Below are 23,964 nucleotides of genomic sequence, written 5' to 3'. Positions count from 1 at the left end.
AACTGATGATAGTACCATCCTCAAAGGCTATTGCAAAGACTAAAAGAAGTAGTGCATATGAAGTGCTTACCATGGTTCTGGCATGTTGTAAATGCTCTGTTAATGTTGCTGCTCTTATTACATCATGACTCTGGAGCCAGGCTTTCATTAAAAGGTCCCTGGCACTAATATAGTATAAATCTGGCTTACAAGAGGACCGTGAGGAGGAGGCAACTCAATATAAACCAATGCTAGGGCCAGAACACTTGGCTACCACCCTCAGGGTCCTGGCAGGATGGGTGTGAGTCATTCTCCATCTTGCATTGCACTTGACCTGTTCCTTGGTTAGTCTGGCTCTTCAGCAGCCTTTGGAGTTCTGCCACTAATTGCTTATGGGAATGGAAATGACTTTCTGTGCTAGAGAGCGAAGTCATTCTTGAATAACAGTTTGGTTTCAGGTTCTCAGTTGCAGAGAAATAGTGAAAGGCTGTGCCTCAGTGCCTCAGTCCTCCAGGAGCAAGGAGACCTGGGGTAACTTTGTGGACCAGGGTTCTTTGCCCGCTTTTTGCCAGGGTCCATCTAGTGTGTGTTAGGCTAGGATGAGCAGGGAGGGAGATTGGAATAGTAATGTATCTATCCCACTGCCTCTTGCATTGTGGGCTGCTGCTCCAAGTAAGGCCTATGGGCAGAAGAGGGAGGCCCTACCACTCCTGCTGGGGGCTGCGCTGGGTAACTTAGGGAAATATAGAGGGTTACATAGGGAGAACAGAGTGCAGCGGATTATGCTAACAACTGAGGAAGGCGCACACAAAAATGCAAGGTAGCCACTGAATGTGGCCTTCCTTTGAAGAACAAAGGCAAAGAAAATTGGCTCACCTTTGAGAATTAAATGATAACAATTCACTGAACAGAAATCAAAATCAGTCCAAAGCCAGCTCACTCAGAAAAATACAGGATCCTGAAGAGAAAAAAACTGAATTATGTGAGGCCTTTGAATAGTGGGAACTTTACTTTAAAATGTCTTTGTAAAGTGATTTGAGTGCTTGCAGAAAGAAAGCAAAGGCACAGTCTGGGGAGGCAGATTGTCTTCAGGCTCCTCATATATCACATCTCTCCCCCTTCCCCCCGTCCCCCCCCCGTCCCCCCAACCCCCCTGCCCCAGGAAATCCCTCAGTAGGCCTCCACTGACAGCCAGGAGACAGTAGGCTGACCCCTTTAGGCTCTACAGTAGAAGGTGAAATTTAAGACCTAAATGCAAACCTTTTGAATTTAGATCTAGACCATTTCCAACTTTAGACTCACTTGGCAATAATGCTAGATTCATGTTGTTCAACCTGGGCCTCAACCCCAGGAACATCCCCCCGTTCCCCCGACTACCTCCTCTTCCATGCTCCAGGACACCCAGGAAAATCACATTTTCAGGAAGAACTCATTTAGGCTTTCCTGTACTTTAACAGGAGACTATTAACCAGAGACAAGTTGTCCTGGGTCAGAAACAATGCAGAACCTACAAGGAGGTCAGTCCCATTGGGTCACAGGAGAAGGCTGATATCCATTCAATAGAGGAGAAAGTTCAAGGATGAAGATCTGTAAGGAAACTGAGAAGGTTAAGGGGACCCTATAAAGGAAGATAGGGTACTACAGGATAGTAGGGGCTTGTCTAGGCCTGCAGGGGCAGGGAGCACAGTGGTAAAGGATGCAGGGAGGAGCCCAACTCATACTGGAATACAGCCAATGCGCTACAGCCCCTTGCTGGAGGAAGTGGAAGAATCAAAGCTTGGACTTCCTGTTGGTACCTCCATTGGAAGAACCCCAACAAATCCAGGGCACAGGGTAGTCTAATAATGCGGTCTCTAAACACTGGCTTGTAGTGGAGAGAGCAAAGACAGCTCCAGAGTGGGTCTGAAGGAAAAAAACAGAACATATCTAGCCCAGGATCACTTCTCAGAGGCCACAGCTTCTTGGTCTCCAGCCAAATTCAGCCATTATAGGATACAACTTCCCTGACCAGTTTCAAAGCCCTACTTACTGCTGGGAATGTGTGTTTGAACAAAGCCTTTCTTCTCTGTTACAACAGCAGGCCTGGAATTTTAAAAGCTTCATTTTCAAGACTGGTTGCTTTTGATCTGTGTAACCTGGAATTTCACTTTGGAGTCAAATAGAATGATTTAAACAAAGTGTTCCTGTGATAAGCAAGAAATGTTTTCCTTTTCTTCCCCTGCTCCTTCCACACATCATTTCTTCTTAAAATATAAGGACTAGTCCATGGCCACCTCTTCAACTCACAGCCTTTCTCAGCCTCCATTACCCTTTGTTTCTTCAACTTGTCTTTAGTCTTTCTTGTGGGAAATCCATGGAGGGGGCTAATTTGATCTCAGCCTGGCCTGAGCAACAAAGCATCCCATGAACAGTGCTTCTCTCCTCTGACTTCTGCTCCAGGCATGTAAGAGCCATGTGCTGGCATACAATCTCATTAATGGTACTGTCTTCATCTTGCCCCTTCTCTCATTCCTCCTTCCCCCTTCCTCCTTTCTCCTTCCCCCTCCCTCTTCCTACTTCCTCCTCTTCCTCTTCTTCTTCTTTCTTCTTTTTTCTTTCTTCTTCATGCCATTAATGGAGCTTGAACATGTACTGTCCCTGAACTTATTTTCTCCACTACTACTCTACCATTGAGCTAAAGCTAGACTTCTGATTTATATATATATATATGGATATATATCCATATATATGGATATATATCAATCAACATCTGTATCTATATAATTTTTTGTGGTTAACTGGAGGTAATAGTGTCATGGATATTCATTCCCAGAGTGGCTTCAAATCACAATCTTCAGATCTCAGCCTCCTAAGTAGCTAGGAGTACAGGTGTGAGTCAATCTTTTCTTTTTGATGGTATCTTCTGCTTTCCTAAGTTGAACATGTCCCCAGTTCCAAGTCTGTATTCCTTTCCTTTTTTTCTCTCTCATATTCCTCTTACCTTGACCTATCGGTATTCAAGGCAGTGTGTTGACTAGTATTGGAAATCAACCTGCTCTGCTGTCACAGGCAGAATGTCCCCCCTGGATTCCCCTGCTCTCCAGGCAGTGAAGCATAGAAGATGACAGAGGGATTGTGTTGATGTCTTAGGGGTGGCCAATTGGCCATGAAAAGCCAACCTGAAATGGAAGAGATACTACTTTCACAGCCATTAAAAACAAATGGTGAAAGTAAGGCCACATAGTCCCAGATATTAAGAGCTATATCAACTGCAAAACGAAATTCAGATATGGCCTGGTCTATGTCTATTCTATATAAATAAATAACAAATAGAAACCATATGTGCAATCTCTCAGAAGGCATGAGCTGAATTCTACCAGAATGATTCTCTACAAATAAAAGTGAAGGTGCACAGAATCCTTTGTTATGAGGTTTTAGGATGTAAGGACAGCTGGCCCGGCCTGGCATATGGGGGGCAAAGGGGCAGATCCCTCACAAGGCTGTAACATGTGGTCCATTCTGGATCTTTGCTCTGGCTTACTGAGCACAATCACTAATTTAGGTACAAAAGAAATGTACAAGAAATCCCAAAAGATGGCATCACTGTGAAGGTAAGAACATTTTGAATATATGGACTCCCACGTTAGGCCTAAAGACTGGGCAGAAACAAATCCACTGTCTTGGTCAACTTTTCTGCAAGGAGACCAGCAATCAACTCTCTGGCTTTTTCCTGGCAGGAGTGCCAGGACCACAGCTCTCTCTTCGGTGTCTAAGAGTACTACATGGGAAAAGAAAGTACTTAGTTAGCTATGAGGCCAGGATTCTCCTTAGAGGACGGAGCACAGGCTCCAAAGCCTGGCTCAGAAACCCCTGAGAGAGTACTTCAAACTCAGGAGATGGTAGATGGGATCACATAGGTCTTCAAATAACAACTGGAAAGAGAGAAAAAGACTTAGAAGAAACCATACCAACCCCAGATTTAAAATGAAATATAGACAATTTACTCTAGACATGTTTGACTAGCAGTTTGCTCCAGAAAGCCTGTGCAAAACCTTAAGTCAGAAAAGCCCATTCTGACCCACGGTGGTATCTTCTAAATTAATAGCAAGAAGCACAGTTATACTACCTCTGTCCACCGAGTACATTTACATGCAGCTAGGACTTGCTTAGCTGGCCAGATGTGGGTCATTTTGGATGAGAACTGACATCACGTGGGTGGTTGGAATGAAATTAAGTATTACTTTATGAAGGTAAAAGCAGATGCAAATTGTTTATTTACAATTTTCTTGGGAAACGGAGAAGCAAAATATTTTCCTAAGTGGAAAGGAGAACCTACAGTACTAAGAGCAATGAAACATATTTTTTTTTCTTATGGCTATCCCCAGTGTCTTTCTTTCCCAGAAATGTGTACCTACCACGGCAGCCACAGCCCAACCTCAGAATTTGTCTATGAGTTCAGAGGACTTTATTATATTCACCTCTTAGTAACATAAAAATTACCATGCATATGTAACATCTGGTTTTTATTGATTTTATCAACACAATGAAATGATTTAATCAATATTTTTAGCAGCAAGTGAATGGCAAGCAGTTACAAAACATCTTATATTTCTATGTTTAAAATAAGTTGTCTTAAGCAATCTATAGCAACTAAAATCACAAGGACACATGTAAAGGACTGAAGCACTTCTGCCAAGGGCAGGTTTGTTAGTCATTTCCTAACAAAGTCTTCTACTGCAAGCGCACATAATTATTCGGGCCTTCCACTGCCATATTGGGCCTCTTGTTTTTCCTTATAAATAACTGTGCCTAAATATAAGGAGGTGAAACAGAACAGAGCAAGTATGCCCACAGCTATGCCCCAAGGGCATCTGTCCCCTAAACAACCCTCAAATACCTTGAGTTGATTTCAGCTGCAGCAACCATCAGGATGATTGGAGGCTGTCATGCCCCGTGCAGTTTGCGCTGCTTTGGAGATAACTAGCTTCAATTTTAAACTGGTACAAACACATGGCAGGGCTCAGTGGAGTTAAAAGGCCATCCTTGCCCTTCTAATACTCTTGTTGGCACTAGAAGGAGCAGCTTGTTTTTGTACAGTTCAGCATGGGAGGGGATCTTAGGTTTTTTTTTTGCCTCGAGACAGAGAAGTGGATTTAGCAGTGGGCTTGGTTGCTACTCCTTGGCTTGAAGTCCCAGGGTTTTTCCCTAGTTCTTCCTTGAGTTCAGCTGGGAGGAATTTGCTATATTTGGAGCTTGAAGAGCCCCAGTTGTCTGTATTTGCTTTCTTATTAGTTGTAACTATCTTCTTTTCATCAGCAGCAGACTACAAGTAAAAGAAAAGGCTAAAGTTATTAATTTTCAGACGCATAAACATGTATACCAACTCAAAGAAGCAAGAAGCATGCTTTGTTCAGGATTTGCAAGATAGACACTTTCTAGATTTGAAATACAACTAGTCACACTGTAAAATTATTATTAAATGCACAAAAACATCTTTAAGCAAACCAGTTTGTTTATGCTTGATGTGGAGCAAACTGTGCAGGCTCAATTTCAATCCCCATGGAATACAAATAAAATGAAATGTCAGTAACCTTTGTACAAGGAAGTGCACTTGGATGTAACTGAACATATCTTTCCTGATTTCCAGACATTTCTACATAGCTACTCTAACCAGGACATCATGACCACTCTTCTAACCTGGTTTCAAACAGCTGGTCCTCATCTGGTCATATCTAGTCCTGTCTAACATTCTCCCCATTCTCCATTGTGAGTTCCAGGGACTGGCTTCTACTCCGTCATACTATCTGGCCAGGTCTGCAGACCTCTTAAGAGCCCCAATTCCCCACTGGTGAAGGTGGAAATGTTTACCTATTTCTGACAAGGAATCATAGGAGTGGCCATATAAGTACTATATGAGCATTAAAACATGGTTGAACAAACAGGAGGATTTTAATGGGCAATTTAACTTCTCAGGTTACCTGACTCCATAGCAGAGGTGGACATGGTCACGAGGGAAGTAGTTCACTTTGACCCTGGGACATTTTTAAAAACAATCCCTTTTAATTCAAGCTGGGCAGAGTTCTGAACAAGTAGGAAATACCCCCAGAAAAGGCATGGGATGCAGACATGGAAAGCTCTCACCTACACAGAATTGATCTGGGAAAGGGTTCTCCACTTAACACAATCAGGTTAACAATTTTCAAAGCATGTGAAAAGAGGTCACATAACACAATACAAATTGATCGGATGTTTCTTTGACTATTCTGTCAACTCTTCTGAAATGATGATATTTTATACTCAGTAGTAGGCACGTAATGTACATTATTTGCTCAATGAATAAATGAGTTCCCAGGATTGGAACAAACTGGGTCATTTATATACTCTTTTGTGCCTAGATTTCAAGAAAGAGCAGATCTACCCAACACATGCTTACTGCAGACATCTCCTAAACGTGCACCTCCTCAGAACATCTATCACATCTGACTTTATAACAGTGTATGTAATGTTTGGTGTCAGTGGCTTAGACCTGTAGTTCTAGCTACTCAGGAGGCTGAAATGTGAGAATCACAGTCCAAAGCCAGCTTGGACAGGAAAGTCTCTGAGACTCTTATCTATGAGATTCCTATCTTCACTAAAGAACCAGAAGTGTATCCATGAATCAACTGTTAGAGGACCAAAAAGCTAAGGAACAGTGGCCAGGCTCTGAGTTCAAGCCTTGCACTTGAGTCCTTAAAGTAGACTCAGGGCTACAGCCCAAAGATATATTCAGAAAGAGCCTCTAGGAGCAGGGCTAGAGATAAAGGGATGGAGATTCTGCCACCCACCCACCCAATCTGCCTCAACATAGCATCTTAATACAACTCTCAGAACTTTTGTTAAAAAGTAGAAGGAAAAAGGAAACTAAACAGAAATATCTAATTATTTTGGTATAGAAACATGATATTCTTATTTCATTATGTAGCAAAATGTGACAAAATTACATTCCTTAGCTACATGTATTTATAATTTTAGTGATTTTAAAAGTATGTAGAACACACTCACAATATTTACAATGTTCAAAATCTCCTCCTAGTCTCCCTAGTTAATTCAATCTTATCCCTATCAAAGATAACCAATGCTGTCAACTTAAAGTGTACACTTCTAGAGAGTCCATGTTTCTTTATGCAAGTATGTCATTTCCATTACTTGCAAGTCAAAATTAGTTTAATAATAGTGATTTCATATGGCACAACTCCATCCATCGAACTATATGATTTCTTTCAAATATTTGCCCAAATAGTAGTCCAATATGGATACTTTTTTCCAGGTCAGTTCATAAAGAATGCTCATTCATTTTCTAGCTGGCAATAGTTCTCATGGGAAGATGTACATAATTTCTATGGCCAGTTCATTCACAATGGAAGAAACTACTTTTCACTAGAACAAATAATTCTGTGAATACCCTGAGACTCGTGTAACATATATATGTATGTACATATACATATATATATATCACTATATCTAGAATATATATTTTGTAAGTGGAAAGGCACATAGATTTATAATTTTAAAAAATATCTCCATGTTACTTCTCATTGCAGTTGTACCAATCTTATATTTTTACTCTTAGCATATAAGGGCTGTTTATTGTCAATTTGATGTTTAATACATGCTAAGTTAACATAGATAACCACATTTTAATTAGGACTCCAGATTGGCTTAAAAATAGCTACACTGAAAGAAATCAGAATATTTCCTTCTCTCCTTGAAAACATCATTGCAAATATACAGACGTTTTGACAAAGGTTTACTGCAGTGTGTAAAAGCTTGTGTGTTTAACTTGTAAGATATTGTGTTTGTGCACACACACACCATAACATTCACTGTTCACTTGTGTTGCATTCAGTTTATGATGCAGTTGGTTAGGAAGCAGAATTCTTACAGTTTTTCCAAAGACTCTGAGACTCCACCAGGCACTGGTAGCTCACACCTGTAATCCTAGCTACTTGGGATTCTGAAATAAAAAGAATCACGGCCCCAGCAAGTATGCAGGATCCCTTCTCAACTAATAGCTGGATATGGTAGCACAAATCTCCCATCCCAGCTGCTTAAGGAGGCTGAGTTTGGGAAAATCACAGTTCCAGAATAGAAAAGTTCATGGGAAAGAAGCTATCATCCTCACCATAACAGGAGCCTAAATAGGCAGACCATGGCCCAGGAATATGCCCAGAAAGGAAAGACTAAGAAATCTTGCAGGTCATAAAAGGCAAACAGGACAAGTGCTCCCCTAAGACCATAGAAAGGGGCATAAAGATGACAAGGGACTTTTAATATTCAGTTATATGGCAGACGATCCTAAATGACCATCATGAGATGTTGGCCATCCATGCATCAGAACATAAGAGGATGCAAAAATCATTACAGGCTGTATATAAAGCAACATTGCACAGTAAGCAAGAAAACCTTACTGTTGTGGTATTTTTAGGGGAGGTCTGCAATGGTGTAACTCATCTGAACAATTTACTTATAGTTTAACAAAATAAATACCAGAAAGCTAAAATATGTGTTATTGGAAGAGGAGGAAGTCAAGGGGATGAGGGTGGATGAATAGAGAGAGGAAGGGTGGGTCATAATAGTCAATGGAACCAAGTAACTTGAGGAGATTAATAGGGTTGGAAGAGTTGGGGGAAGATGGAGGAAGGGGTGACATTGATCAAGATGCTTTGCACTCATAAACTGAAACCCTTTTGTATAACTATATAAGGATAGTAAGAGAAGAAAAAAGAAAAACTACTGTCACATGAAAGGTATTTTAGATATCAAAGAAAAAGATCCTTTTATCCTTAAATAAAACTATGATGAAGTCATACCTAAAACATTGCAACTAGCCTGAAAAGATAAAAGAGACCAGTGAAGATTTATATATTGGCTATTACTGACTGGGAGCTGTGGTAGTGGATAGAGAAGTCTTTACATATAAGTACTGTATGTATGTATGTATGTATGTATATATTGTGTGTATATATATATATATATACATATATATATCAGAATCTATAAGAAAAGGGGCACATATGCAGCACTTGGAGCTACAGGGCAGCTCTGAGTGCTACAGTCAGGCAAAATGGTGGAGGTAGGGGCTGCCCCAAGCAGACTTTCAATTGTCGTCCATCTTTGATGAATTCTCACCACCTGGGACAGTTGAAGAATAGTTCGGCCTACTTGAGACTGAATGGTAGAAAGGATAGCCTTACAAGGTTCCTCCAGTTTCACCTTCTTGTAATTCAGTACCCTCAGCCTGATTTCCCCAACTCATATTATTAATCTTGAAAAGGAGGTTCCACGTGTGTGAGGGAAGATATGTAACAAGAAATCAGGCTAAATATACACATTGCATTATTCACGGGCATAACGTTAATCTGGTGAACTTATCTGGTGATAATGGATGCAAAACCTGTAGCTCTAGGCATATCCTTGCAAAGTAATACCAGTGTATGATTACTACAAACTGTTACCATTTCTCTGAATTTTGAGTAAAATACATGCTATTTAAGCAAAATGGTTTATCACCATAGCAACCATTTCTAGAGTCACACGTTCAAATTATGGGCCTGCATTAAGTCCAAATGACAAAATTCCAAAACAAGTTTTTTTGCTATAGTTTCGCTTGCAGTAGTCACCCATCTTATCCCATGATTCTGTAGTTTCCAGGAGAAAGGAGGAAGAGGGGAAAAAGCAAGAAGAGAAATCAACTTTTTTACAAGGTTACCCAGAGAAACATCTGGCTCCTAGGTGAAGTTAATGGAAATACAGTGTAACTTGCAAATTTTGAGAAAGGTGTAAATATCTTTCTTTTCTTTGTAGTTCAGATATATGCAGCAAAATAAACAAATCCCAAGTGGACAGTTTGAGGAGTTTTGACAAATGCACTGCATATATCTTTATAACTAATACCACAGGCAAGACATAGGACAATTCCCCCAGAAAATTCCCTTGTGTCATACCCCACGCAATCAATCCTTTTATCCTGTTTCTTTTTCTTTTTCCCTTTTTTTCAGTCATGGGGCTTGAACTCTGGGCCTGGGCGCTGTCTCTCAGCTCTTCAGCTCAAGGCTAGCGCTCTACCACTTGAGCCACAGAGCCACTTCCACTTTTCTAGTGGTTTATTGGAGATAAGTGTCTCATGGGCTTTTCCTGCTTAGGCTGGCTTCAAATCATGACCCTCAGATCTCAGCCTCCTGAGTGGTTAGGATTACAGGCATGAGCCACCAGCACCCAGTTCCTGTTTCTTTTTAAAACACAAATCAGTTTTGTCAGATGCAGATGGCTTATGCCCATAATCATAGCTATTCAGAAGATTGAGATTTGAGGATCATGGCTCAAAACCAGCCCAGGCAGATAAATCCAGGAGACTCTTTAATTAACTAGCAAAGATAAAAGAGAAGGCCTTAAAATCATCCAGAGAAAAGGAGTACAATATACATGCGGAAAGAATATTTCCATCTGTCACTGCTCCTCATTAATAAAAACAAAAACCTGAAAGCCAGAAGACAGTGGAACAATACCTTTTAAATGTGAATCCAAACCAAATCACACCAAAACTAAACACTAGCACTACCACCACCACCAAAACATAAAAATGCTAAGTGGCAATGGCTCATTCCTGTAGTCCTAGTTACTCAGGAGGCTGAGACCTGGAGGACTCAAATTCAAAACTAGGCTGAGCATCTCTGAGTATGCACCAAAAAGCCAGGATAGAAGCATGGCTTAGTGGCAGAGCACCAGTTGTAAGTAAGCAAGCAAGTCAAAGTGAAAGCAAGGTTCCTGAGGGGAACTAAAGGAATGCATTTAGAACGAAAGCATTATTTGTCATAATTCAACCCAATTAGCACTCCATAGGGACAAGATGTCCATAGCATAGTCAAATAGCTATGGACCCTGATGGGAGCGTGACAAAAGTCATGCTTGAGAGGGCAGGGAAATGACTAAACACAGCTCTTCAACATACGAAGCTGGCTAAGCTGGTGGTAAAACTTTTACCTTGTACAGGAATTGCTTGTGTGGAAAAGTAGGGATTCAAGGTCCTTTTAACACAAAAGATTTGATATTTATAGGCATCTATGAAACCAAACTAGCAACTAGCATTACAATCAGGATAAGACAATTGGACACAGGTCAATTCATGGTAGCACAATTAGTTATTTGTGCCTGGATTGGTTAGCTAGTTCAACTACACAACTGTTAACAAGGTCCCTAAAGTTACCTCCAGGTGTGATGATTCACCAGTAGGACTCATAAGCTGTGACTTAGAAAAGATACTTAGGGTGAAGTCTAGGGAATCCAGGAATAAACATCCAAGTGTTTTTCCCCAGTACAGTCACTCAGAATACACTTCAGCCACCTGAAATAAGCTATGGCAGCATGTATGAATTGCTACCTATCAGGGATGCTCCTAAGAAACACAGAACACAGAGTATGTGTCACAGGGGTATGGTCACAAAGACAGCCTCTGCTTGGTAATACTAAAAGCCCACACTCCTCAAAGGAAAGCAGGACATTGGCATAAACCATATAGTTGCTCCAACAGTTTAGACACAGTTGAAGCAAGCATCTAGCATTCTAGCTTTCAATGCCAGCCAAAAGCCAGTCTTGCTAATAGGCCTTGTCAAAGAAAGCAGTTTAGGCTGCAGGTACAGCTCAGTGGTAGAGTGCTTGCCTAACGCAAAAGAGTACCTGGGTTTGATGCCTAGCACTGAGGAAAAAAAAAGGAGGTGGGGGAAGGCAGCATTTTAAGTCTTATATGTTAACTATTTTCTACAAAGCTACATGACAAATAAATATTTATTTTTCTTACTAAGCTACAAGGCTTGGACTTGCTATGCTGCACATCAGGCTTTGGATGAAGTCTACCTCTGCTTCAAAAATGTTCATAGTACAAGGAGCTGTGCAGGCACTCTGTGGGTGTGTTTTACTGGCCAGAGATGGAAACCTAAGAGATAAGCTGATTGGTGAAAGTATTTAAGGCCTTGGCTTACATCAAAGTAATCATACAACCAAACCAACTTAGTGGTTGAGAGAACAGCCTTTCTCTCATCTATCGGGGAGAATGGTAAAGACAAATGGCAAAGAGTATCAATGTTCAAATCCCTTTTGAGGAGGGCTTAAAGTTTTAAATGATAATCCAGTCTCCCATAATACCCTACTCATAAATACCCATAAAACTCAGAAGCATCTATTATCATTAAAAATTGTATTCCTTGGTATATTAGCTTATCCCAACATCTATACTCAAAGGAACCTTGATGGGACCAGGAAAAAAGAAACTTTAGTAATATTCTATTCAAGGTCTTCAGTAATAATAAAAGTAATAACAATCTTAATGAGTACTTACCATGTATCAAGAGCATAATATCAATGACTTCATTCAGCCCTTAGTTGAGGACATGATTCCTGCTTCACTGGTAGAACCAAGGAGGACTAGAGACTTGTGCACCCTCGTAAAGCTTGTAATCAGTAAGGCTAGGCCTTGGATTGTAGAAGCCTAGATCTAGAGGTTGTGCTTTTAAATGATGATGATACGTGGAGTTCTGTGCTTAGGCACATATAATATTTAAAAATGAAAGTGTACTAAAACCATGGAAGTATTATCAAATCTGGTTATTGTGATAAACATGGGTTTACAGGTATCCCTATTGTCTGCTGCCTTACATTCCTTCAGATACCTGCACAAAAGTGGTTGCCAGGATCATATGGTAGTTTTATTTAGGGTTTAGGGTTTTTTGTTTTTTGTGTTTTTTTTTTTTGCAACAGCCATACTGATTTCCATAGTAGCTGCAGTAATTTACAATGTACCAACAGCATTTGGTTGGATTTACAATCCGCCTAACATTTGTTACTGTTTGTTTTCTTGATGTTTGCCATTCTGTAGGGGGTAAAATGAAACCTCAATGTAGTTGTGATTTACATTTCCTTTAGGACTAAGGATGTTGATCATTTCTTTGTGTATTTATTGGCTATTCATACTTCTTTTGAGAATTGTTTAATTCATCTGCCCATTTATTAACTAATTACTTGCTCTTTTGGTGCTTAGTATTTGGAGCTCTTTATATAATATGGATTTTAATCCTATGTACAATGAATAGCTGGCAAAGATTTTTTTTCTCATGCTCTAGGTTGTTTCTTCAGCATGATGATTATTTTCTTCAATCTGCAGGTGCCTTTTAATTTGATGTAACCTCATTTGTCAATTGTATTTCCTGAGCAAATGGAGTCCTATTCAGAAAGTCATTGCCTATGCCTATATCTTCAAGTATTTGTCCTATATTTTCCTCTTCAAGTTTCCAAGATTCAAAGATTTAGGTTTGTAGGTTCAAAGATTTTTATGTAAGATTTTTGATGCTGTTTTGTGTGTGCAATATTGGAGACTGAGTTCAGGGCCTCCCAGTTGCTACGCAGGTGCTGTACACTTGAGCCACACCTCCAGCCTTTTAGGTAGGTATATATCTGGGCCTGCTTGGGCCTGCATCCTTCCTACTTGTGCTTCCTTGCATCACTTGGGATGACAGGCACATGCTACGGTACCCAGTCATTGGTTAAGATGGAATCTTACATACCTCTTTTTGCCTGGGTGGTCCTTTATGAATTTGCGTGTCTTCCTTGCGCAGGGGCCATGCTAATCTTCTCTGTATCGTTCCAATTTTAGTATATGTGTTGCCAAAGTGAACACCTGGGTGGTCCTTAAGACATAACCCACCAATAGGTTCCCCAAGTTGCTAAGATCATAGGCTCATCTAGGGCTCCAAGTTCTTTGCTGCATATTGGATTGATTTTTTTCCACAGGGTAAGAAATTGAGGTCTAGTTTCAGTTTTCAACACTGTAAATATCCAGTTGTCCCAACACCATTCATTTGAGGCTTTTCTCCAAGATAATCTTTGGCACCTTTGTGGGAAATCAGGTGATTGTACCTGTGTGGGCTTATTTTTGGAGTATTCTATTCTAGTCAGTTAGTCAATATGCCTGTTTTTGTTTAGTACCACTCTATTTTTATTACTATAGCTCTACAGTACAATTTCAGGTCAGGTATTGTGACAGACTATTGCTCTTTGGGCTCTGGATTGCTTTGACTATTTTGGAGTATTTTATGCTTCCATATGAATTTTAGGATTTTCTATTTCTGTGAAGAATGGCATTGGAATTTTGATGGACACTGCACTGAATCCATAGATTACTTTCAGTAATCTAGCCATTTTCACAAAATCAGACTTGCTAATCCATGAACATGGGAGGTGGGAGGCCTTTCAATCTTCTAGTATATACTTCAATTTCTTTCTTCAGTGTTTTATAGATATCATTGTAGAGGTCTTTAACTTCCTTAGTTATGTTTATTTCCAGGCATATCTTGAAGTTACTGTATATGGGACTGTTTTCTTGATTTCTTTCTTGGCCCATTAATTATTGGTATATATAAAAACCCATTTATTTTTGCATATTGACTTTGTATTCTCTTTGCTGAAAGTGTTAATCAACTGTAATAGTTTTTTGTGTGTGGAGTCCTTATATTTTTTTAGGCAAAGGAACATATTTACTAATGTTATTTCCTAATATAGATAATGTGACTTCTTCATTTCCTATTTTGAGTCTATGTTCATCAAAGAAATTGGCTGATAATTTTGTTGTTGTGTCTTATCTGGTTTTGGTGCCAGGGCAATGATTGTTTCAAAGAATGAGTGTGATAGTAGTCTTTCTTTACTATTTTATGGAAGAATTTGAGGGCCACTGGTATTAGTTATTTCTTAAAGGTCTAGTAGAATTTGCCAGTGAATCCCTCTGGGCCTTGGCATTTCTTCATTTGGAGACTATTATTGCTTCAATTTATTTGCTCATTAAGCTCTATGGGGAGTTATTTAAATGGTTTATGTCCTGTTGGGTAAATTTAGGTATGTCATATGTGTTTAGAAACTTTTCCATTTCTTCTAGATTTTCCATTTTGTTTTTAAAGTATTCCCTAATGAACCACTGATACTTCATTGGTATTTGTGTGGTATCTACTTTTACATCTCTGATTAATTTGGGCTCTCTCCTATTTTTTTGGTTAATATCTTTAGGGTTCTCAATAATATCTATTCAAAGATTTGCAATTTTTTTGCTTCAATGATATTTTGGTATTAATTTCTGGTTTCCATCTCATTAATTTCTGCTATGATCTTTATTATTTCCTTGAGCCTACTCATTTTGCTTTGGCTTGTTCTTGTTTTTCTAAGAGTTTGAATTGCATCATTAAGTTATTTAATTGAGAATTTTTTATTTACTTGCTCATAGCTACAAACTTTCCTCTTAGCACTGCCTTTGCTGTGTCACAAAATTTGTGTGTCCATTTTTACTTTATTCTAGAAATTTTTTATTTACTTTCGTATTTTATTCATTACCCTCCGATCATTTATTGTGTATTGATCAGTCCCCATATGTTTGAATGGTAGTTTTTATTGCTATTGATTTATAGCTTTATTCCATTGTGGTCTGATAAAATACAGGAGATTGTTTCCATTTTTTTGTGTTTGTTAGAGTATACTTCATAGCCTTGAAGATAGCTCCAGAGGTGACTGAAGATTGTGTATTCTTGAGCTTTTGAATGGTATATTCTGTGGATGTGTTATGTCCATTTAATATACACTGACATTTAATTCTGAAATTTCCTTGATTTTCCTTTTTTTCTTTTTGCCTTTGCCAGTACTAGGGTTTTAGCCTAGCTTTGTACATGTTTGACTTCCTTGTTTGTTCAGTTGGTGTGCTACCATGTGAGCCACACCTCCAGTCTGATTTTTTGCTGTTCATTTTGGAGATGAAGTCTTATGGACTTTTTTGCCCAGTATGGCTTTAAACTGTGATCTAAGCCACTTGAGTAGCTAGGTGTGAACCACTAGCACTTGTCTATCTATTGATTTTTGTTTTGTAAGTATGATTTATTTGTGAGAAATGGAAACTGAAGTAAGTCACTTTTATTGTGCTATTTGCACTTTATGTACAGAACCATTTGTTGTATTAAACTGTGTGTGCCCATGTTTGGGGCATATGTGCCTACAATTGTTATATTCTATATCAATATAAAGTGACCTTTGTCTCTTCTGATTAATTTTTATTTGAAATCTGTTTTGTCAGATATGAATATAGCTACTCCTACTTGCTTTTAGGCTCAACTTTCTTGGAATTAGTTTTCTATCTTCACTTTAAGCCTGTATTTGTCTGTACTAGTGAGGCACATTTCTTGTAGGCAACAAATGGTGGGGTTAATTCCAACCTGTAAGCCTGTGTCATTTTACTGCTTAATTGAGACCATTAACATTCAGAGTTATAATTAAAAGTCATGTAGTCATTCCTGTCATTTGTGTTTTCATAATGTTTGATTATTTCATTGTCTTCATCTGCTTATCTACTCATTTTATGAGAATTATTCTTTCTTATATTTTTATAATTGACATTCCTTTTTGGTAAGATCTTTTAAGTATCTTGTACAGCACTAGCTTAGTGGTCATGTATTCCTTCCATCTTTGCTTATCACATAAGGTTTATATTACTCCTTCAATTACAAAGGCTAGTTTTGATAGAGTGATCTGTGTTGGCAGTTATTTTCTTTCAAAGCTTGACGTGGGTCACTTTATGCCTTCTTTACTTTTAGAGTGAAAAAACATGTTGTTCGGATGGATTTGATTTCACAGGTGACTTGGCATTTGTGATGTTCAATATTCTTTCCTTATTCTGCATACTTAATGTTTATCTTTAATATATCTTCTAGAAGTTCTTTTCTGGTCTCCCATGTTCAGTGTCTAAAAAGCCTCCTGCACGTGGATGACCATCTCTTTGTCAAGATTTGGGAAACTGTTACTATTTTGTGTAATAGATTTACTAAGTACAAACCTCTTTCTCCTTCTTGTAGGTTCATGATTCATAAGTTTGGTCTTCTAATGTTATACCAGAATTCTTACATATTCTCTCCATATTTTTAAACTGAATGTTAAAATTCCTTTTCCTTGTCTTAAAGCCCTAATATTATGTCTTCAACTTGGTCAATTCAATTGGTAGAGAGCTTTCAATTGTTTTTAAATTTTGACTTACACACACTCGCACGCACACACACACACACACACACACACACACACACACATATGTTCATTCCCAGAATTTCAATGGGATATTTTTAAAGATTTCCATATCTCTAGAATTTTCATTCCATATCTTATGTTGTCTTCCTTATTTCATTTACCTGCTTACATGTATCCTCTTTGAATCCACTCAGTGTTTTATTTGTATTGTCTTTGAATTCATTAAAGTATTTATATGTGCTCTTTTTAATTTTGTTTATAAGTCATAATCATTCTTTTGAGTTCTTTGCATTTCAACCACTTCACTATCATTAATATCCCTTACTGTGAAGTTGTTGACCTGTGGAAGAGTTACATTGCCTGATTTTTCATTCTTTCATATTGTACTTCTACACTGTAATTTGCATACTTGCTAAGTTTGTTATCTCTTTCCAGGTTGTCCTTCTCTTGACTCCCATGGTTCTCACATCTGTGACACTGTGTCAGGCTCTGTGTTTGCTGTTATTCTCATTCTGCTTAGGATCACATTGAGATTCCCAACTGGATTTCCTTTGAACTCACACTAAGATGCATCTGAGGCTAGTGGCAGAACTGCACTGTCCATCATGGCTTTACCTGATTCCTGTCAGGGCTCCATGGTGGGTCTCTTTCAGTGCTTCCAAGCTGGCTCCTGGGCACCTAGAGGACTGCAGCAGTATAGTGTGACTAAGCTTTACTTTATAACTTCAAAATCTCACCGAGAAGTTGGAGAATGCTACTTGCATTTAATTAATAATTTTGATAAACTAAATTGCTACAGTACATACCAAGTCTGCTTGACTATGTTCAGTGATTAGGAGGGAGTTTGCTACCCATGGAACAACGTTTCTACTGCTGAAAAGCTCTGAGAATGGAAAATTCTTTCTGTTGATGAAATCTATGCATTTTGGTGGTGGTATTGACATTGGGGCTGGAATTCAGGGTCACTGGGCAGAATCTCCATTGCTAAGTCATGCCAGCCCTTTTCTGTAGTGTGTGTGTGTGTGTGTGTGTGTGTGTGTGTGTGTGCGCGCGCGCGAGCGCGCGCGCGCGCACGCTAGCTGTCCTTGACCATTTTTTGCTCAAGGCTAGTGCCCTACCACTTGAGCTAGAGCTCCACTTCTTCTGGTTGGGGGGAGGTAGTTTATTGGAGATAATAGTCTCACAGACTTTCTTTTTGGTTTTGATCCACCCTCATATCTAAGTCTCCTGAGTATCCAGGATTACTGGCACATGGCTGTACTGGTTATTTTGCTCAGGAATGATCCTGGAACACAATTTTCCTACTTTAGGATTCCTATGATGACAGAAATGCAGTCATTCCCAGCTTCTTCCACTGAGATGTAGTCTCACCACGTTTTCCACCTGGGCTGACCAGGAATAGTTTCTGTCCTAAATGTTTAACTCTGGTGGTATTGTATGAAAATTTCCATAGGCAACATGAATGAGTTGACTATGTTCCAATTAAACATTTGGTAAAATGGTAAAACAAGTGGCATGCCAGATTTTACCTGTGAGTCTGAAATAATGATTCTTGCACTGTACCAAACTATAGAATTTGTAATTGGTTTATGTATCATCTAGGAAAAATATAATTATTATATTAACCTTTGTGTCTAATTTTATAAGAACCTGCTCTTGTAATCCTACCTATACTGGAGGCTGAGGTTGGGAGGTTTATGATTTCAAGCCAGCCTAGGCAGAAAAGTCCATGAGATGCTATCTCAACAGAAAACATGGTAGTGGACTTCCATCATTCCAGCAACTACAGGTATCCTGAAGTAGAATTGTGGTCCAGGATCATTAAATCTGAACACACCTTCATTCTTTTTAATTAATATAATTTACCATTTTGATTAATTCTAGATTCTTGTCCATTAATTGGACAATTGACCAAGTTTGTTCAAGACATCACACCTTTTGTATATGTTTACAGAAAAGTTTTCTTTATGTGATATCTTTTAGCTCTTGTTTAAAATATGGATCCTGTTAGGTGGGGCTGTGTTTGCCTCAGAATAGTCTAAAACTCTTATGAGGGATCTCCTTTTCAATTCTATGTGGTCTGCAGAGAAGCATATGTGGAGAGAGACTAATAGGGTGAAATCTGACCCAGTCCAGAAGAATGCACCATTGCTTGCTCACACACATCCAGAATGAGACTTCTTTTAGAAACTTGCAGAACAAAACTGAGAGTGATCTATTTCTTGATGAATACTACCAGAGAGCGCATGTCTAAATAACGAGGCTGACAAAAATTATTTGAAAGTAATCATTACCATAGTATAAACATGAACTTATTGAATAATAGCAAGACCTGTTATTAGGATATGTGTGTTTTATGTTCATTAAAGATAATATCCTAAAATCTCAGTCACATTTCTTTGTGAATTTAGTTTGAAGACTTTTCTATTTTGAAAAGATAACACATATATTGGTATACATGTCTACAAATATACATCCCATATACTCCATTCATGTAACATATATGTTTGTAGATATTCACACACATGTCTAAACAAGTATTATTCACATGCATATACACATATTTTAGCAGTCTTGAGTTATATGTTTGTTGCTTGGTAACCAAGTGTTGTCAGTATTCTTTTCCATTATTCAGTTACACCTTCCTCCTACCTTCTAGACCTTCAAGTCACTAAGTAATGTGACTTTTGCTGCTCACAGTTACTTCAACAAGGTAAGAAAATAATTAGAATTTGAGTTGTTTACATATGCTAGGACTATAATCAATGGGTTAAAATCTTAATGAAAACTTTTAAGAATGTGAATTTCAGCCTGATACAATGGCTCATGACTATAATCCCAGCTACTTGGGTAGCTGAGCTCAGGAGGATCATGGTTCAAGGTCACCCAGATATACACATAAGACCCTTCTCAACCAATAGCTGTATGCAGTGATATATGTTCCTTTGATCCTTAAAAAAGCCTAAAGCCTTTAACTTCATTCAATATTAGTGCTCTACCATTTGAGCCACAGTTCCACTCCCAGGTTTTTGGTGAATAATTGGAGATAAGAGTCTCGTGGACTTTCCTGCCCAGGCTAGCTTCAACCCATGTTCTCAGATCTCAGCCCTCTAAATAACTAGAATTACAATTGTGAGCCACCAGGACCTGGCTCATAACCACAGATTTCAACACTTCTGCCATGTTACTAAATCATGATAACCTATAAAGCATAAAGAACTTTACTTACTATATAATACAGGTCCTTAGTTACAAACAAAGACAACTGTAGAAAGTTTCCAATGTTGGAAAGACTTTATGGTCTGGAAAAATGAGACAACTGCTCTTCCTACTTGTTTTGATGGTTTTTCCTACCTGTTTTTCTTCCTTCTCAAGTGAAGTGTTATGGACATCATGGGACTTTTTCCTGAATTGATTGCTTTTCAATTTTTCTTGAAAGGACCAATTAGGCTTCTCATCTGTCTTGTTTTCCTCATCACTTTCTGGGTTATTTTTCCATTCTTTCATCATTTCCAGTACATTGGTTGGTCTCACCGAAGAAACTTTATTACCCTAATGGATGTTATAGTTTAGAAAAAAGTTGGTATTACAGTTTAGAAAACTATAATGCTGAATAAATATCAAATTTTCTGATGCCCAATGAAGCATACTCTCTGCCCTGCCATGACTCACATCTCTTATGTAATATCACTTACATTATGCCAAAGTTTACAGGGAAAATATTCAGTTTTGAGAAAACAATGTAGCATGCTTGTGCAAAGGACAGTATACCAAATGATTCCTTAGAAGAAATCAGAGACTACTTATAGCATGTTTCTTAGAAACCTGCTAGGGGGGCTTGAAGAAGATGTCCAAAGGCTAGTGGGTATGAAATTCAAGGTAAGTCTAGGCATGATATATAAATTTGATTTGTTACTCTAAGAATATATATTCTTGATTTGAAATCCTTTATCTGAAATATTTAGGTATAATGTGAGCATTGGGCTATAGTTGATTCACTGTACTATTCTGATCCCAGCTAGGCTTAACAAACCAAATCTGACCATTTTATATTAACTGTAGGTTCCTAAATATAACACCCCATTTAATGTGCAAAGAAACACAGGAATATAGGCCCAAATGAATTCTGCTTTACTACGTAAGTCTTTAAATATTTTGCCCCTAATTCAAACTGTTAGGATAAAATTCGGGCAAGAAGTTTGAATAACATTTAGATTTAAATTAGAGTTTCAAATTTAAATATAACTATAGAATAAATCTAAATTAATCTTTATCTATAGTAAACTGAGTGTTAGCCATCAATAATAGAAAGCTACAAGACAGGGAGCTATTTAAATGCATTAAAGACTTATGGTGCTTAATATATTCATGATTAAAACAGGTAATATTAAGTATGTAATGATAATAGCAAATGAGGATCCTTGTGTGATTTCCTCTTAGTTATTCTTCTGTTTCATTCTATTTTAAGAAAGTTTTATTTTTTTTACCACTTTCATCCAGCTATACCACTGGTTATATTCATCCATCCCTTATCACTTTAATTCAGAATCCTTTGCCATTCCTTTCTGTGTATTCATAGCCTACATTTTCTCCAAGAGGCTCAAGCTAAGAATCATCTCTTTCAGGTATCTCAGAATTCAAAACAATGAAGAAATGTACTCATTATCTTGCCCATCTAATTGTAACCCCTCTGTACAGTATTTTCACAATAAAAATTAAGTAAAAATTAAAAAAAAAGAATTCAAAACGATGAAGTGAACTTAAACTCAAGTGAAACACAGGATGTGGTTCAGCAATAGCAACCATGTAAGACTAAAGTCATCTAAAATCAGTCTCCAAATTACCTTTCAAATGAATTCTAATCTCCAGGACTCTGCTTGTTCCCTCTCATCCATCTCTCCTCTATTAAAACTTCTTGGCTTTATCTTGACCTCTAACCCTAATCATCATAAATTCATAGTATCCAGACTCCAGGAATGTAAATACAAACAAATTTACCTCAATCTGATTCTTTCACTATTAGAGACAATCTAATACCTCTTTGTGTGTAATGCTGGTAGTCAGTGACCTTACCCTAATTAGGTTTCCTTTGGTTAACTCTGAATATTGTATTATTCACTAATTTTCTTCACTCAATGTTTGTTCCTCCAAGGCACATGGCAATTTCACTTCTCTATGCCTTTGAAACATGTGACTTACTTTTGTAAACAGCTAGAACACTTCCATTTTAATGTTACTAGGAATAAATTTTTTCAGTAACAAAATAAACACTAATATATATATATATATATATATATACATACATACATACATACATACATGGATGCACAGCTTCACACAATGAATGAATCTCAAATCTAAACAACTAAGATACCAAACATCACTTAATAGAGGGACATAAACTTAAGTTTAGTAATATCCTATGTTCATGAGGATGTTGAAAAACAAGTTTTTTGCTACTTTTTATGAGATGGTAACTGAGCAATATACTATCAAAATGCATAAAGCAATCTCTCTGGCCAGTGATTCCACCATTCAGAATTTATCCTATACCTATAATTCTGTGGTATGCAAATATATATATATATTCATAGGAGACTATTTCAATACAGAGTGACTTTTTTTCCTATAAAAAAGTAATCTCTATATATTAGGTAAAAAAAAGTTTATATTACGTGAACTTATGTGTGTTGCATGAAACTGTATAGGTGTTTGTGATGACTTGTTCTTAACAATGATAATCTTTATTGAGAGGGAATCTTCTATTGACTTTTTTTTGTTGGTTGTGGGGCCTGAACTGTGGGCCTGGGTGCTGCCCTGCTTAAGGCTAGTGCTCTATCACTTGAGCCACAGTACTACTTCCAGCTTTTTCTGCTTATGTGGTGCTGAGGAATTGAACTCAGGGCCTCATGCATGCAAGGCAAGCACTCTACCACTGAGCCACCTTCTCAGCCCTTCTATTTACTTTTTAAATTATTTTACCATGAGTAGTCTCAACTATTACTGAGAAGACTAATAAGCAATGCCAAGGGCTGAGAATGTGGCCTAGTGATAGAGTGCTTGCCTAGCATGCATGAAGCTCTGGGTTCGATTCCTTAGTACCATATACACCGAAAAAGTCAGAAATGGCGCTGTGGCTCAAGTGGCAGAGTGTTAGCCTTGAGCAAAAGAAGCTCAGGGACAGCACCCAGGCCCTGAGTTCAAGCCCCAAGACTGCCAAAAAGAAAAAAAAAAAGCAATGCCAATTACAGTAGGGAAAGATAACCTCAAGAGACTGAAAACATTTTTTCAGTGAATTCACCAAACATGCCCTAGCAGGACTCCATGCATCCAAGGTAGCTTCCTGTCAAGGCAATGGTAACTATTGAAGCAAACATCATGGGCTACTTTATGATTTTCCAATCCATGTCATCTCAGTGACTTTTCTTCACAAGTGTGGCAACAATGGGAGTACTTAAGACTGGAATAGGTATTTCTAGTCTTCGAGAAGAAAAAGACTAAGACACTAATTTATCTATTTCAAAAGCACATTTCTAACTTCCCTCCCAAGAATTTCTTCTTACATATTAGCTGAGCTTTTAAACTCCAAATCAAAATTTTCAAAACAGGTATGTTCATACCCAGCTATATATGAAAACTTTTAGAAGGATCTGTGGGAAGAGATAATTTGCAAGAATCAGTTTCAAGACCCACAGTTTCCCTTATCTGTTTCAACAAGAATTTATAGCAATCTTATTCATTTTTTTCTTAAGTCAACTTCACAAAAACACAACAAAGCGAAGCAATAACAAAACTCTCACAGCTGTAAAAAATCTGAAATCTTATTTAAAATATTTTTATAAGTCTGAAGTACCAATAAATAACTTTGGCAAAGTAGCAGGGTATAAAATCAATCCACAAAAGTCAGTAGTTTTCCCCATTTCCGAAAAA

The 23,964-nt window shown here is 38.1% G+C and overlaps 1 protein-coding gene across 2 annotated transcripts in view; it reads right to left on the bottom strand.

The window, feature by feature from the left end:
• Positions 1 to 4,535: 4,535 nt before the first annotated feature.
• Positions 4,536 to 23,964, bottom strand: part of Stk33 (serine/threonine kinase 33) — a 69,165-nt gene continuing 49,736 nt past the window's right edge. For both annotated transcript variants that reach the window (XM_013028736.1, XM_013028737.1), the window contains exons 11-12: positions 20,389 to 20,586; positions 4,536 to 5,281 (exon numbers count right to left, since the gene is read on the bottom strand). In XM_013028736.1, coding sequence (XP_012884190.1) covers positions 5,075 to 5,281; positions 20,389 to 20,586 — 405 coding nt within the window. In that variant the 3' untranslated portion in view covers positions 4,536 to 5,074. The remainder of the gene's footprint in view (positions 5,282 to 20,388; positions 20,587 to 23,964) is intronic.

This window comes from Dipodomys ordii, unplaced genomic scaffold (assembly GCF_000151885.1).
Source record: "Dipodomys ordii isolate 6190 unplaced genomic scaffold, Dord_2.0 Scaffold113, whole genome shotgun sequence".
Taxonomy (NCBI): domain Eukaryota; kingdom Metazoa; phylum Chordata; class Mammalia; order Rodentia; family Heteromyidae; genus Dipodomys; species Dipodomys ordii.
The sequence above is the reverse complement of the archived record's forward strand: the minus strand, read 5'-3'. Positions and strand labels throughout refer to the sequence as shown.